The sequence below is a fragment of the Saccopteryx leptura genome, chromosome 6, assembly GCF_036850995.1.
Source record: "Saccopteryx leptura isolate mSacLep1 chromosome 6, mSacLep1_pri_phased_curated, whole genome shotgun sequence".
Taxonomy (NCBI): Eukaryota; Metazoa; Chordata; class Mammalia; order Chiroptera; family Emballonuridae; genus Saccopteryx; species Saccopteryx leptura.
Genome location: NC_089508.1, coordinates 127788114 through 127804747, shown reverse-complemented (window position 1 = coordinate 127804747; position 16634 = coordinate 127788114). Strand labels below are relative to the sequence as shown.

General features: G+C 52.1%; 2 protein-coding genes across 2 annotated transcripts in view; one reads left to right on the top strand and one right to left on the bottom strand.

Annotated features, from left to right (window-relative positions):
- CCDC33 (coiled-coil domain containing 33) overlaps positions 1–13699 on the bottom strand; it is a 145437-nt gene extending 131738 nt beyond the window's left edge. The window contains 4 exon segments of the mRNA XM_066343673.1: positions 3593–3705; positions 3707–3800; positions 13475–13521; positions 13661–13699. Of these exon segments, the coding sequence (XP_066199770.1) occupies positions 3593–3705; positions 3707–3800; positions 13475–13521; positions 13661–13699 (293 nt within the window).
- Positions 10776–16634, top strand: part of STRA6 (signaling receptor and transporter of retinol STRA6) — a 29113-nt gene continuing 23254 nt past the window's right edge. The window contains exon 1 of the mRNA XM_066343205.1: positions 10776–10792. The gene's annotated coding sequence lies outside the window, so the exon portion shown is untranslated. The remainder of the gene's footprint in view (positions 10793–16634) is intronic.

Sequence of the window (16634 nt, the reverse complement as noted above, 5' to 3'; positions counted from 1 at the left end):
CCAGGGATTCAACTAAAGAGGGGAGGGAGGGTGATTTCAAGGGTCCCCTGTGGTTCTAGGCCACATCTACTTTCCCAGAGAGCTGGCCACAGGCCAGAAGGACAACCTATGGCCCCCACCTCTGATTGAGAGCCCTGACTTGGTCTTGCTGCTGTCCTTCCAGGTGTCTGTGAGTCTCCAAGTCGAAACTCCAGAAAGGTGCTCGCACCCTTCAGGTGGGACAGCTGGCTGAGTCCACCTGACTGAAAACACCAGGTCCCATGTGGAAGCCCATCTCCCAGGTGATGATATTAGTTGCCCTTATGCTTGGGATGGGCATAATTATATTAATGTGTGTTGGGGGCAGGCTGTGGACAGGCAGGATCCTTGTAGCCTCGGGCTTGGTTTTAGGACTAAGCCTTTCCCACCCTTTTTGATGTGAGGTGGACTCTGTATCACAGACTTCCCTATTTTGTATATTGGATTAAAGGTTTTGATTTCTGCACTATAAAGTGGGGCAGACCAGGAGCTTGCTCTCTCGGTTCCTGAGATTATCATTAGAGAGGAGAGCAGAGAAAGGCCACGTGGTCTAGAAGGCCAGGAGAAGCAGCCAAGATGGTGGAGTGCTGAGTGAGAAGCCAGTTTGAGCAGTTTGTGCAGAGAGAAGGAGATGGGGAACAGAGGTGAATAAGTCTGGTGAACTAGAAACCTTTGATTCTAGGAAACTCGGATAAGTCAGTAGCTTTGTGAGCACTGAATGTGAGTGGGTTTTGGAGCCCAGTGTGTGTTTTTACTTGCGCGCCAGGTGCAAGCTAGGATTAAAGATGATGGCCCACCAGTTCTCAGCTCCGTTGTTTCATCTAATGCGAACTTGCATGGGCCAGGTGGCTGTGATGGTAGCCGTGTCTACTGGCTTTACATCTACTCTCTTCTGAAGAACCTCTCTCCATCATCTGTCCCTCACTGGCAGCTGGCCCTGTTGTCAGGTGTCCCAGTAGAGCCCAAGCTCTACGTTGATCAGGTGTCCCCTATTCAACTTCTTGCACAGTGAGACACTACTGCTTAATAGCAGGGCTGGCATCCTCTTTGAGACTACTCTTGAGGTGGCTATGAGGATTCTACTTATAGGTGCCGACAGCAACTGCCACCAGAGGAAAGACACAACCGACACACAAGTTAGTTGCAATAATCACACGGGCAGTTTATTTCCCGAAAAGGAAACAAATCCTTTTTGCATGCCTGGGCACAGCTTAAGGGGGCCCTATTGGGGTGCTCCTCTTGGCTGTCCCTGGTCAGAGTGGCATGGAGACAGTCCACATTCAACTTGGAGTCTGGGCGACTACTGCAGGGGGTGGGGGTGGGGTTAGCTTTAGTACCTTTTTCTGGCCTAGGCCTTCTAACAGGTATCAATCTATAGGATTATCAGGATTATCAGATCAAACCCCCTTTTTGGGAGTTCCTAGCAGGAAACCCTTTTTATGTTAATCTACCGAAATGTCACATCAAGCCACTTTTTAAATTTTAGTTTATTTTAGTTTAGTTTATTGTGTTTACATAGATACTAGACATCAAGCCACTTTTAAGGTGTTCCTAGGGAAGCTTCTTGTTTATGTTAACCTACAGTTATCACATCAAGCCACTTCTTTCTTCGCACACACACTAACTGGGCCCTGCATGAAAGGCAGAGTCTACCTATCATATCTGCAAACACTAGATTAATTCCTATCCAGACAGCATAGATTATTCATTTGCCTTAATGGCTTTTAATATATCCTAACTTATTTCTATATATTTCATATTTTTCTATATTTCTATATAGTTAAGTACTATAACATTACATTATTGTAACACCAGGGTTGAAACTGCTGATCTCCCCTTCCCCCCTGAGAGGAGAAGTGATTTTCCTCTCCCTTAAAGCTATTTTCTTGTCTTGCTAGAAGCAGACATCTGACACTTTAAGAGGAAGAGTGGCAGGGAGATGATGGCATTAAATAACGAAATTAGAGCTGCCTGGGACGGCTCAGCCATCTCTCAGCCGCCTTTTCTGAAGCTGTTCCACCCCTCCCTCACACCCATTCAGACTGCAGCTATCAAAGCACCGGCTGGGGCGGTGGGGTGGCCAGGGCATGCTGGGACCTGGACAGCAGAGGACTGGTTCTCCCTGAGCTCTGAGCCTTTTGCCTCCTGAGTCCTGCAACAGACTCTTGGACAGAAGGCCAGGGCCCAGGCCCCGAAATCAGAAAGCTTGTAGTCCGAGGAAACAGAATGGTGTACAGGAACAGGATGAGACCTGGGCGAGGGAAGCTGGTCCTGGGGTCCCTGGTCCTTCCTCCCAGTTCTCCTGGCACATGCTGCCAGACTGTCTACATCACAGCTTAGATCCTGTCTTTCTCCTATAGAAGCCCCACGGCCTCCTGAATTGGATATCCATCTCAGTCTTTTGCCACAGTACTCTGATTCCTACCACTGTCTCCCACCCACCCTCCCTCTCCCAGCCTAGCTTCCCCACTACCCTGGGCTCACTGCAGCCCCAGATCAACATGCTGCTGGGAGCCAGGCGCTGCTGGAGAACCAGCACCTCTGACTGTGGACTTTGGGTTTCAACTTGAGCACTTTCTCCTGCTGCCGACCAAAACCTTTCCTTCTCCTCAGCCAGCTTATTCTCTTCTCTTGGGATACCCTCCCCAGAGCCCAGAATTGCCATTCCTAAGTGTGATCTGACAGAGGCAACATTTAACACATATTTGATGGATGAATGAACGGATAAGTGAGTGAATGAACGAGTGAATGACTTATCTCAAATAACATCTCTTCTGAGAAGCCTTTCCTAGGATCCAATATTGGACACACACACATCTCCCCACCAGAGCTGTCCAGCACATGCCATTTGGACAAGCTAGGTGGCACCTCAGCCCAGAGCCTTACCTTGCTTTGGAGTCTGTGCACTGTAGTGGTCTAAGGTTAGCATAAAATGGGATCGGGCATCCTTGGGGAGGACCCTGTTTCTCAGCCTCTGAAATGGGCTGCTACTTGCTCTACTGGCTCCCACCTGTACTGACTGAAAGGCCCATTGGACATATGTCTGGTTGCAGAAGGCAACCATATTGGGGAACCCTCCTACAACTTGCACAAGAGCAAGACTCCCTCACCTGGGTTCGAAGCAGCCTGAGCCCTGGTTCAGAGCCAAGCCCCTCATGGTCGTGGTGGGAGCTGGATGGGTTTGAGGGTAGGCACACAGAGACTTTTGTCTTGGGGTCAATCAGGGGGCCCTCCATTGCAACCTGGTGAGAACGTATGAGATTGAGTTGGGGACTGAAGGGTCTCAAGGAACCCCAACCTATTGGACAAAAGAAACACCATCCAGCAGTGTCCCTGCTTTGTGTGGCCTTTGTGCTATTTGTTTTCTGTCTCCCGTTAAGCAGGGACTCCCTGTCTCCATCCTCAGAAGGCATGTTCTCCAGAACTGAATGGGGCAGACTTAGGAAGTTCTACTGTTCTCAGCAAGGGAGAAGACAGTCAGGCTTATCAGAGATGCTGGGTCTTCTAACTGGAGAGTCAGTGATGCCAGACCCCGAGCTGGGACCCTGGGCAGCTGGGGCTCTGGCTTGGTGACAGTGGTTCTGGCTGCCTGGCCCCCAGGGTGCAGTCTGCCTCTGGAGGCGGAGGGGCCTGGTGCACATAGGAGGCCACACTGTAGGCCAAGACGCCAACCCGTCACCCCCACCCTGCAGTGGCAGGCTGTGGGGTCCTTGCTAACCTGGAGCAGAGCCAGGTCACTGCAGTAGTGGAACAGTCCTTGCTCCTGTGTTTCTTGCAGAAACCTGGGTGGGGAGCATAGCATTCAGAGGGGTCTCCGGAGTCTCCTTGCTTCCCTCTCTAGGTGAGGACAGAAGAGGCTTCAGGAAACTTGGGTGCCCAGGCACTGAATTGAAGCTAGGCTTAGCTAAGATTTCTCTGTGGCTGGACCCCTCTCAGGCCTGCCCATGGCTCCTCCCTTTACAGATTTCCAGTCTAAGCCTATGGTTGGGGTGAGGTAGGGGAAGGACTCCTAGTCTGTGAGATAATTCTGGGTCCTATCACCACCTTGAGAGAAGAGTTCAACCTGCCTCTGATTTCTGGCCACTTAAAGGCCTGGAAGAACCTGGTTTTCCCATTCTCTTACATCCCTCCTTCTCCAGGAAGCCTGCCTGGATGTACTCACAGTCTAGACATGAATCTTCTGCTCCTTCCAGAGTACTAAACTATTCTCTATTTGCAATTCCTGCCTTTCTACAGGATCCGGAAACTTCCAGAAGGCAGGGCCTGGTCTCCACTTCTCTGTCCACACTCCATACCTACAGTGCAGTGTTGCTCAGGACTTGGCTCTCAGGGTGCTGGCTCTAATGTTACTCAGCGTGCATCCACTGCCAGGACTGGCCCTGAACCTGCTGTGCATTCAGCTCTTGCAAATTCACAAAGCCAGTTCTCATCAACCCTTTCACATCTTCCTTGCCTGACCCTGTGTGAGCAGCATGAGCACCCCCATGTCACACTGCAGGAGGCAGAGATTCACAGAGGGCCAGCACTGGCCTCCAGTCATGCAGGCAGAACTTCAAGATCTGTCTAGAGCTCTGACCCTACTCCTCCCAGTTTCCCTGAGGTCTCCTGGGGAAGGCCTCCTGGCATCATCATCACCACCATCATCACCATCACCACTTCCAACATCACCATCACCACTTCCATCATCATCATTTACAATACTCTTCACTGAGCAGCTAATGGGTACCAGACACTCCACATGACTCTGCAAGGCAGATAGAACTACCCCCATTTTACAGATGGAGAATCTTAAGCTAAGAGACTCTCAGAAACAGAGCTGAGATCTGAACTAGAGATTCTATCTACACTTTCCCCTGCTAAACATGTCCTGAGACTGGCTCAAAGATTTAAATTGATTCTATTAGAGACTTCTGTACCATAAAATGGTAGAAGTACAGTTCTAAAGAGAACATTAATGGACAGCAGATATTTCATTCAAAAGATTTATTTGAAGTCACCTTGACCGGAATGGACCATTTTCATCAAGTAAAAGATAGCCGCCTGACCAGGCAGTGGCGAGTGGATAGAGCATCGGACTGGGAGATGGAGGACCCAGGTTTGAAACCCTGAGGTCTTGGGCTTGAACGCAGGCTCATCAGGTTTGAACAAGGCTCACCAGCTTGGGCTGTCTGTCCCTCTTTCTGTCTCTCTCTCTCTCTGTCACTCTCTGTCTCTGACACCAAAAAAAAAAAAAAAAAAGATAGCCAATCTAAAGATGGCATTGGCTAGCCCAGCTAAAGGCCCCATGTATTTGGTAGGCTTCCTCAGCGATTAAAATTCAGTGTAAGCCCCCCCGCCCAAGGAGAAGCCAAGGCAAATAGGGTTTAGAAGGCCAGAGTTCTAGTCACCTGTCTTGCAGGTAAACTTGGGAAGGTTTTTTTTTCCCTCTTTGGGTGTCAATGGCCCCATCTGTATAACGGGTGATGGGAGTCATATCAATGTCTTCCCACAGCTCTGGCTGTCTGAAATTCCTTAAGTTATATTGTGAAAGGCCACAGTCTGGCCACTGTGGGAGAGGGTGGGTGGCAGAGGCTGCCTGGAAATCTTTACCTCAACTTCAGGGCCTGGCCAACCAGCCTGGACCTGGAAGCTGTGGGTCCCGGCTGCTAAGTCTTGTCTAGAAGTAGCTTGCTTTCCTTGCATGCTCATAGTAACCCTCAGAGCTGTTCTAAGGTGGGAGTCAGTCCCTTCTGCCCTGGGCCCAACCTCTGCACTGCACCCAGCCCCATGCCCCTGCACGCAGGCCCATGCACACCTGTTCCTGCCACAACACTTCCCCTTCACCCTCCTTCCTTCCTTTCCTCCCTCCAACCTTCTGCAAAGACGCTGACATGACTGGGTGGCCTTAGCTTGGTCTGAGGGTCCTCTGCTTCGGACCTCGCCCTTCTCATTCCTGACCTCTGTCCCCCACTCAGCTTCTGGGGCAGGCTCATTTATTTTTAGTGTGTGTATGTACTTTTTAAAAAAATTGTGACAAAATACACATAAGATAAAATTTATCATCTTAACCATTTTTGAGTGTGCAGTTCAGTGGTGTTAAGCATATTGACACTTGTACAACTGAGCCCCAGAACTCAGAACTTTTTGAACTTTTGACCCATATTTGGACTCAGAGATGCATCCTGGTGCCCAGGAGGGAGGGCAGCAGCATGGAGTGGGAGGCGGGGCAGGCCAGAGTCAGCAGTTTCTCATGCTCAGCCTTCTCCTGGCTTGGCCTCAGTCCCACGTAGAAAGTATGGAAGCCTCCATGAATTTTAGCAGGTTAGGGCTGGATAGCACCCAATTTTACAGATGGAGAAACTGGGATAGCAGAGCACGACCAGAGCCCTATTCCTTTCCCAGGATTCCTTCTACTCCAAGCTGCCTCCCTGATGCAGCCTCCTGTGATCTTTAAAAGGTTTAAGTCCCAGAGAGAGGCCTGGCTCCTGCAGAAGGAGTCAAGACAGAGTAGGGTGTGGGACGGACAGGGGCAGCAGAGTCCATCTCTAAGCCGCCTTCCTTCCACAGTCCCTGCGTGAAAGGCCTTAAGGGGCCCTCCAGGCTTCTTTCTTCTGGGAAGAATGGCCACTCAGAGGCTGCTGGCTTTGTCTGGAAGAGCCTGGGCCTGTAATTAGCACAGAGGGCCCCCTTCTTGCTTCTTACAATGACTCCTTTCAGCATCCTCCTCACAGACCCCCCCACCCCACCCCATGGATCCCCCCACTCCATGGATTTCCCCATGTCACCTATGGACCCTCAGACCCCCATCCCAAGAATCCACCTTCAACTTGCCCCTCCCCACTCCCAGCTATGCTCAGAGGTGAGTGCTCCCAGTAGGAATTCTGTGAGTTCAGTAGACCCTCCCAAGAGGTGGGAAGGGGTGTGCTGAGATGATTTTCTCTTCTACAGATGGGAACACTGAGGCCCAGAGAAGAAAAGGGCTTTGCTTGTGGTCACTTAGGAAGTGGAAAAGGCAAAATTAGAAGCCTACTACCTTTCCTCCACTGACTAGGTAGTTGGGGCCTGGGCCTGACTACCTTGACATTCTCCCCTCTGAGTGGTAAGTCTGATCCAGTCCTGGTGATCCCAGCCCCAGAGGTTGCATCCCCTTCCCCTCCTGTTCCAGGCTCCAGCACAGAGCACTGTCGGGAGAGTCTGGGGTCATCCCTGAAGCCCTCTACTCTGGGCTTCAGCCGAGCAGGGGCTGGGCTGCACCCATGACAGCCTCCTCTGCCTGCTTTGGCTTGGAAGGGATAGAGTTCCTGGGCTGGCAGGAGGGAGAGGGTGCTAGCCTCTCTGGCAGCATCGGCAGCACTGACCTTTGCCTTCCATGTGCTAGTCACCAGGCTGCTCTACTGGCTCCAGGAACCCAAACCCACGCCTGGGAGCCCTGAAAGATCTGAGGTCCCGAGACCAGCGGTCGTCTTGCAGCATTGGGGACATAGAGCAGGGAGGGGTTGGGGCAGGCGCTGGCAGGGGCAGTACCAAGTCAGCACATAGCACAGTTCAAGAAAAGGCACAGCCTTACCCCTTTATGGGGAGAGACCAACTTCATAGCCAGGCTCAGAGAGGGGGAGACAGAGAAAGACAAGACAAAGAACTGGATAAATGGAAAGGCAGATAGAAGGGGAGAGAGAGGGGGGCGAGAGATACGCAGATCAACAGAGAGGAAGCAGAGACAGAGAACCAGAGGGGAGACAGAAAGGTAGGAGAAAAAGAAAGAAAGAAAGACTGAGTCAGAGAAAGGGTGAGAGGGAGACAACAGTGGGATGGAAAGACAGACTAGTGGACTGGGGCAGACAGGTGGACAGAAGGATAGAGAAAGAAAGAGAGAAAGAAGCCAAACAAGAGATAATGAGAGACAAACCCAGCAGTGGGCACCAGTGGGCAGAAGTTCTGCTGTCCTCCCATCAGACAATGCTGAGAGGTGTATCTCAGGCCTGCCACTTAACCAACTCTGGAATCTTTCCGCAGCCCCACAGCCAGGCTCCCAGTCACAGAATGGAGCAGCATCCAAACTCTGAGGAGAAAGGTTTCTAGAGAAAGAGCCCTGTGGATGAGGCAGTGATGGTGGTGGAGATCTCTGGCCAAAATCATCTCCTAACTCAGTTACTGCACCTGGAATATCATGTGGCCTCACCAGGCCTGGGTTTCCTGTGGATGTGATGAGTATGGCTAGAGCAGGGTGTCTCTGAGGTCTCCTCTAGCCGACAGATCTGGCCTTAGCTCAGGCTCTGTTTTTGCCGCTGATTTACTGCTCTATCCCATTTAACTCACAACCTCTGCCTCACAGCCCAAGGTGGCTGCAGAGATCCAGCCATCAACACTGCATTTAAACTGACTGGAAGAAGGAAAGGGTAAAGAAAATACCTCTTTTTCAAAGAGCACCTCTCTTTGGAAGTTATTCTAAACAATCATTTCTTTACCTTACTGACCAAGACTTAGTCTCAGGGCTACATCTGGCTTTGAGGGAGCCTGGGAGATGTACAATGCCAAGCTGTGGGTAGAAGCCCTGACATGTAGCTCAGTGATGCCACATAGTGGGCTTCCACACGATCCGTGATGTTTTCCTTTTGCTTACTACATAGGTAGATTTTAAATATACATTTCAAACAAGCAAACCCCCCTTCACTTCCCCCTAAACTTGTTCCCTCCCCAAGGGGTGCCTCTGTGGACAATCTGCTGCCAGGTTCATCTTGACATGTTTAGCCCACCATCGCACACAGGCTTGTATACCCAGTTTATAGGGACGTAAAGTAGGGATGCGGTTTATGTTTTCTTCAGCAATTTGCCTTCTAGGTTATTGCTACTTGGCAGCATGTCCTGGAAGTTCTAGCATAGCAGTCCACGAGGAGGTGGTACCTTCTTCTTGGTGACAGCTGAGTAGCACCTTATCGTATTGACAGAGCAGAGCTTTCTGATGGACATTGGTCTTGGTTACAGACAGTCTTGGGCATCTTCATTGCGTTTGTGTGTGTGCATCCGTGCGTGTGTGTGTACAGACAGGTGTTCCTGGAGGATAGGTTCCTAAAAATCAGCCACTGTTTAATTCACTGTCTGTGCTGTGGGTTTAACCTGTCCTGTGTAAAAAATATTCTCCCTGGGAAGACAGTTGGTCGGGTCAGAGCTTGGCTTGGGCTGGTCCCTCTCCCACCTCTTCTGCTGGGCGGGCAGCCCTGGCACCATCCTCCTGCTGTGCCCACTGCTATGGGTCTTAACCATTGGTGGAAGCCCATCTCACATCCTAAAGCTTGGGCTCCTTGGGCTGGCCCACCCTATTCCCTGAGAGGAGGAAAAAGAAGCTGTCCCAGGGATCCTTCTCCTGGGAATGTAGGACCCCTTGTTTGTCCCTCACCAAGCCTCCCCGCCTGCCCCAGCACCACATTAGAACACCGTCTGAGCCCTTTTCCTTTCTGGCATTTTGTTTACACACCCTAGGAAGGAGGGGGGAGACCATGTTGTGCCCAAGCCCACCTGGGCTCAATGACAGGAATCAGAACTGTCCCTGCAGCCTTCGGGGAGTGTGGATGGACCCACAGCTGCCCCAGGACCCCAGCCTTCCTCTGGGGAGGGACTGGGCTGTGAGAAGTAGAGGAGAATGCTCACTGAGTGAGCCTTTTGGCCTGCCCTCCACCAATGGATCATACCTATAATTTGATCCCCAAAGCCCCTTGCAAGTGTGACAAACTCTCCCTCCTCCTGTTCAGGGCCCTCAGCCCGGCTGGGCAGCAACAGGGTGTTGGGTTATTAAAAGCTTAGCTGGTAGCCCTGTCCGGTTGGCTCAGTGGTAGAGCGTCAGCCTGGCGTGCAGGAGTCCCGGGTTCTATTCCCGGCCAGGGCACACAGGAGAAGTGCCCATCTGCTTCTCCACCCCTCCCCCTCTCCTTCCTCTCTGTCTCTCGCTTCCCCTCCCGCAGCCAAGTCTCCATTGGAGCAGAGTTGGCCCAGGCGCTGAGGATGGCTCTGTGGCCTCTGCCTCAGGCACTAGAATGGCTCTGGTTGCAATAGAGCATCGCCCCCAGATGGGCAGAGCATCGCCCCCTGGTGGGCGTGCCAGGTAGATCCCAGTCAGGCGCATGCGGGAGTCTGTCTGACTGCCTCTTGTTTCCAACTTCAGAAAAATACAAAAAAAAAAGCTTAGCTGGTCCAGGTTCCCCTCTGGCTTTGTACATTCTTCAGGCAATGCGCCCCCCCCCCCCCATGATGAATGGTGACAAATGAGGTTAAGTAGTGGGTTCCTGAGCTCATCCTAGGCCACAGCTGGAGAGCTCAACCATCAAAGCCCTGTGCAGGCTTCTTCTGGAGGTGACTCTGAGGGCCAAGGAGATCAAATTTCAGGCAAATGGTTTGGGGAGTGGAGAGGCTCCTCTGGGAGGGAGACAAGCTGTCCTGTGTGTGGTGTGGGGCCCCAGCCCTGCTGTGAGGCTGGATAGTTGGTGGGGGTGGGGTGGGCTTCTCCAATTCTGGAATTACAGGCAAGAGGAGGAGGGGCCCTGACCAGAGCTGGTGGGAAGCAGGGAGCTGCCTTTCCGGGAGGAGATCAAACACCTTTGAAAGCAGGTGCTGGGGACACACTCAAGGCCAAGTGCTCAACCTGCACCACCAGCCAGCCCTGTGGGATCCTGGCCAGAGCGGGTGCCGGTGCTCAGAGGAGGAGGCTCCAGTGGTTGGGGAGCCCACTGTCCGCCTGGAGACAGGAATTTCCAGGTGATCAATAAGGAAAGGTCGAGAGAGCGCGCCTGGTGGAGGTGGGCAGGTAGGACTGGAAGGGATTGGGGAGCAGGGAGAAGGCACGCTAAGGGGCCAGAGCATCAGTGAGGGCTTGGAGGCAGGGAGGGTGCAGGAATGCCAGGCTGAGCAATTCTGAGGGGTAAGGTTGAAGACCTGGAGGTGGCTGGACTTGGGGGACGCTGGGAAGCTGGCATGAGCTCCACAAGGCAGGGAGCCGTCAGAAGAGTCATGTCCGAGCAAGGTCTGCTGGTGGGCAAGAGATTGATGGCAAGCCTTGCCCTGTGGGAACAAGGAGCGTGCACTCAGGAGGTCCCCCAGCAGTCAGTGTCCTCAGTGAGGGAGGAGTGCAGCACAGAGCCAACATGTCAAGGCCAGACTATGGTGGCACCAGCCCAGGGTGGAGGTGCTAGGAAGGGAGAACCCAGGGCTCTCACAGCTGGGGGTATTGTCATGGCTTTTGGGCCAGTCTTCCTCTGAAGGCAGGAAACTTTCTGTAGCATCATGATGTTACCTGTCTCTTCTTGATTGCCCTACCCCACTGTGGGGTACTCACTACCCCCTGAAAGTAGGAAAGCTACATTTGTCTTGAGCTGAAATGTCTCCTCACTCTCTCTCCTCTGAGTTAGCTCTAGTCTGGTCCCCTGGGAGGGGACAGACACGTCACTCTTCTCCTCCTACTCCTCACCAGTGCCCATGCTCATTCCAGAGCAGGCTGGCCTAAGGGGATGGTGCAGGAGGGTTCCAAGAAGGGCATGTCACATGATGCTCGGATGTTCCCACGAGACAAGGGAGATAGGAAGTAGAGAGCCAGCCACACTCTTCCCTCATGAACTTAGCAGCCAACAACACTGCCTTCCAGACTGAATGGGGTCAGGCTGGGTCTGGGGTCAGGGGTAGGCACCTCTGTGTGCTGAGGGCAGTTCTATACATGTGTGTGTGCACTGTGTAGATGAGCTGAGGGCAACCCCTGAGCTCTCTGGCCTGGATGGGGTCTAGCCCATTTCTGCCCCTTATCTGTGGGCTCACAGGTGTGGGGTAGGGAACAAAGTTGCACAGGCAAGCACAGTGAGGGGCTATCCTCCCACTCCTGACCAAAGCACCCCTTGGGGCATTTCTGCTATGCTGCTAGAGCTTGAGGTGCTGCTGAGACTCTGAGGTTTACTAAGGTTTTGGTGGTGTGAAATATTTGACGAATGCAGTTGGAGTCAGGGACCCAAGGCCTGAGCTGGGACAACCTCTGGGTTTCTGTACCTGCTCACTATGGTTTTGACTCTCTTGCTTCAACCATGCTTGACTTGCTAGAATGTGAGGGTCTTTGGAATGTTGCTGAGGTTTTGAGGTGTTTTGGATATTCTGGTGTGTTCATGAAACTGGGGATTGCATGGAGGTGATACTGAGGTTCTGGGATTTTTGTGATGTTACTAAACTTTTTTGCTGAGATTCTGGAGGTGCTCTTGGGGGTCCTTGGGGCTGCAGCTGACCTTCCCATTCATTCTGGCCTACTCCTTTGAAGCTTAGCCTTTTGCCCTTTGAGAATTCTGACGCCACAGGCCGAGGAAGGCACACACATGGGCTTCTGTTTCTGGATGCAAAAATTCCTCAGATGTAATCAACTTGAACAAAAACGCAGTGAGGAAGGAAACCCTGTCCCAGAGCCTTCCTGGACCAGACCCACCCTGAGGGGCATGGTGGCTCTGTGCTAGGCCCAGAAGGCAGACAGCTTTTTGGGACCCCTTCCCACAGTGAGAAGGGCTCAGTCACCCCAGTGTGTGCCCAGCTGGGAGCCCGGCTTGGCCAGGGCTGACCCTTGGATGGGCCACCACTGGGCAGCCCTGACCCCTGCCCTGCTCTTTCCCATTCTCAGCTCTCCTAAGCACACCTCAGTCTAGTTACCATGGCTGACTTTATTTGAGCCGAGAGCTCTGCCCCAGGTCCCCTCCTCCTCCTCACTCCCCATACCTCCTCCTCTTCCTTGAGCTTCTGCTGTCTATGTCCCCAATACCCCTCTCTCTCTGGATCCTCCTCTCCTGATAGAGGGGGCTGGTCTCTACTCTTTCAGGTGTGGTTCCCCCGGTAAGGCCGTCTCCAGGGGGCAGGCCTACAGAGAGATGCTTTAGGAGTGCCTCGTTGTTGTCTTTCTCTTCTTGCTGCTTTTCCTTGCCAGTTTGCCATCCTAACACCTCCGAGCTAAACCTCCCACTTGGCAGATGCAAGCTGCAAGCTGTTCTAGCTCCAAGCTGAGGAGGTACTTTGGGCTCAGGAAGTGAGCATCTGTGTACTCAGTATCCATGGGTCTTTCACCCAGCCTGCCTCCCTACCCTGACCAGATTGGATGAGGAGCCAGGGGCTGGGAGGAGGGTGGAAGGCAATGGGGTGCCTGGGCAGTCCCAGCTGCTCTTTGGACCTCTCACTACCACCAATGACTAGTGTGCTGGCTCCACAGTCTTGGGTCATAAAGTCATTGAGGGGAGGGAGGGAACTCTTGGGGGAAAGGAGAGCCCACAGTCAGTCTCTAGGCTTGATGACCCACGCCTCCTGGGACAGAGGCAGGATGAAGCTGAGAGAGGCGAAGGGGCTCATTCAGGGCCCAGGGCCAGCCCAGGGCTCAAACCCTGGTAGGGCATTTCCTGCTGACATATAGATACCCTGCTTTTACCTCCTGGGTCTACTCCCTCCTGTTCCCAGACTGGGAAGCAGACAAGCTCACCATTTCTTCACCTTGGGGGTTTTGCTGAAGGTGACTTCTGCATTGCCCTACTGAAGACAGAGGGGAATCATGGGCTCTGGGCTATCCCTGGGGGAGGGGAGATACCACTGGGATTCCCTTTGAGGGCAGAGCAGGGTTAGGGTTAATGAGCAGTGCTGTGGTGGCAGGACTGTACCTGGGTCTCACCGGGCCCTGGGACTGATGGAGGTAGCCCAGCTTCCTCATGCCCAATTGTGTTCTGTCCTCCCTCCCTTCAGGGCTCTGCTCCAATGTCATCTCCTTAGTAAGGACTTCCCTGACCATCCTGCTCCTGTCTATCTGTCTGTATGTCCTTATTTACCCCACTCTATTTTCCCTCTCAGGGCTCATGACACCTTTTGTCTTCCCCACCCCTCACCCCCCACTGCATGTGAGGTTGTCTGTGGTATGTACAGGACTCAGTCTGTCATGCTTGCTGCTGTATTCTCAGCATGTAGAACCTTGTCTGGCACACAGTCAGCATGTGTTGGCATTTGTTGAGAGGAAGAAATAAAGAAAACTACACAAAAAATGAAAAAAGAAATAAAGAGAAAGAGAAAGAGAGAAAAGAAAGAAAGGAGGGGCCCTGGCTGGTGGCTCAGTAGATAGAGAATTAGAATATGGATGTCCTGGGTTTGATTCCCAATCAGGGCACACAAGAGAAGTGACCATCTGCTTTTCCCCGCCCCCTCTCCCCTTCTCTCCCTCTTCTCTTCCTGCAGCGTGGTTATAGTTCCATTGGAGTGCATTAGCCTCAGGTGCTAAAAATAGCTTGGTACTCGAGCATTGGCCCAAGATGGGGGTTGGCAAGTAGATCCTAGTGGAGGTGCATGTGGGAGTCTGTCTCACTATCTTCCCTCCTCTCACCTAAAAAATAAATAAATAGAAAGAAAGGAGGGAGGGAGGATGGAAGGAAGGAAAAAAGAAAGAGTAAATAAATGAATGAATTAAAGAACAAACTAGGCTGGGAGGCAGATGGATCCAGGCTTTTTCCAGGAAAGTCAGTGACTTAGAGCAGGCAGAGATGTCCCTCTGTGAATATCTCTGCCTTGTAGAGAAAGCAAGCTCCCCATCACAGACTGGACTTTCATTGTTGGAGGTATCCTGAGGGGGGTTTAAAATCCAATGGGGTTGGTGGGAAGGTAGTAAAGGGTAATGGGGGCCAAATAGATGGTGATGGAAGATAATCTTACTTTGGGTGATGGCCACACAATGCGACATGCAGCTCATGCATCATAGATATACAAGCTGAATCCCATATGATCTTATTAACCAATATCATCCCAATTCATTTAGTAAAAGATAAAAAAATGAAATAAGGAAAAAACTCATGATAGGGATGAATATACTACCACATGTGCATGAAATTATTTCAGATGTTTCAAGGTAATTCCTGTCTCAAAACAAAATAAAATAAAAGGCTACCAAAATTGTGGCAGGGGGGCAGGGAAGGGAGAAAGTCAAATAGGCTGCTCCCTAAGCTGCGGTCCAAGCCCACACATGGGGAAGGGACGCCAGGCTCTGGGGAGCCCAGCTGGAGAAACCAGGGAACAACCACAGCCTGAATAGGGCAGGCAAACGGAGGAGAGATCCTCCCCAGGAAGAGCACGGCTTTGCCAAACCCAGTTAGAAAGTCCCCATGACCTAAGTACTGTGCATGAGGGGAAGGGGGGAGAAGGGAGGAGCGGCAGAGGAGTACTGCCCTCAGGGGCTCCCAGTGGGAGATGGGATTCACTGAAATCCCTGGAATCAGACAGGCGGGCCTTGTGTGCTCCTGCATCTCATCAGATGAATTTCGGCTTGAGCTCTGAGTCAGCAGATGCTGACATCCCTGTGGGTTGGGTAGGGGTGGTCAGAGCCCTCTTCTTGGAAGAGGGGCCATTGGGGAAGGAGTGGGAGGAGCCAAGGTCCACAGAGCTCAGGCCCTCCTCCTGGAAGGCCTCATGGGTCTGCCTGCTGAATTTGCATGGGGAGCCTTTAGGATTTCAAAGTCTGCCCCTTCTGAGCCTTCACTCACACTGTTCTCTCTGTTGGGAACACTGTTCCCTGCACCTGACTTCTTACCTTTAACTCTCACTGTCTACTCAGTTTACATTCCTGATCTCAGACCTTCACTCAAACCTACTTTTTCAGGAACCTCCACCAGCCATGTCTCTTGAACCAAATTCAGTTTCTCATGGGACTTGTCAGGAGGACAATCTGCCTTCTCTTGATGGTCCTCAGAAACGTGAAGTCATCTACATACTCGTCTGTGTCCCCTGAATGGAAACCATTCATAACCCAGGGACCACAACAGTACTGGCACTTAGTTGGTGTTCAGTGAATTTATGTTAAAAGACTACATGGATGGACGTCTTTTAAAAGAGCGCGTTGAACAACTGCCTAAGCTGGGTAGTACCCTATGGGTCCTGGAAGGACACAGACCCTCAATAGTTTAGGGGTCCTGACCCCCAACCAGGGTAGGGGTCTGAGAAGTGCTCTCTGCCTTCCTCTGCATCTTGCTCTCACCCCTACCCCCCCGCTTGAACAAGGAGGGGGAAGGAAATGGCAGGGGTAGGGGCAGCTTCTCAGGCAAGGCAGGATGGAGAGGTACTGCCAGTCCTCACCCTGGCCCTGTCTCCCTCACTTTCACCCCACACCCTGGAAGAAGCAAGAGGCAGGTGAAGCGAGGCTCTTCTTGCTCACCCGTGGGTCTGCTTGGTGTTTAAAGGACTAATTTTCACCTTGTGGGGGTGAGTTATCTGCTTGTGAAATCAAGTTGGAAAAACAAGAAAGATTTACCAGTGAGACATATGTTGCCTCTTTCATGGAAACGGGAGAAGGAATAAATAGGCTCCCTCCCTCCCAGCCCCAGCTGTCTCCTCAGGTTGCTAAAATGCCAGATTTCCAGGCTGGTCTTGTGTGAGTGCAAGGCAGGTGTGGTGGGCAAAGGTGGGGTGCTTTGGGGCAGGCACTGAGGGCAGATATTCCTGCCTGTCTCTCCTGGCCACATCCCTCCCAGGCTGGGAGCCAGTAGAGATGAGGCTGCCTCTTTGGGGAAGGGTCTTTGTCAGGGCCATGATGTGTTCCCACCACTGAGGCCCAAAGGGCTGGTCACAAGAGGACCTGAATAAAAAGGGGGTTGAGCCCGACCCCCAAGAGC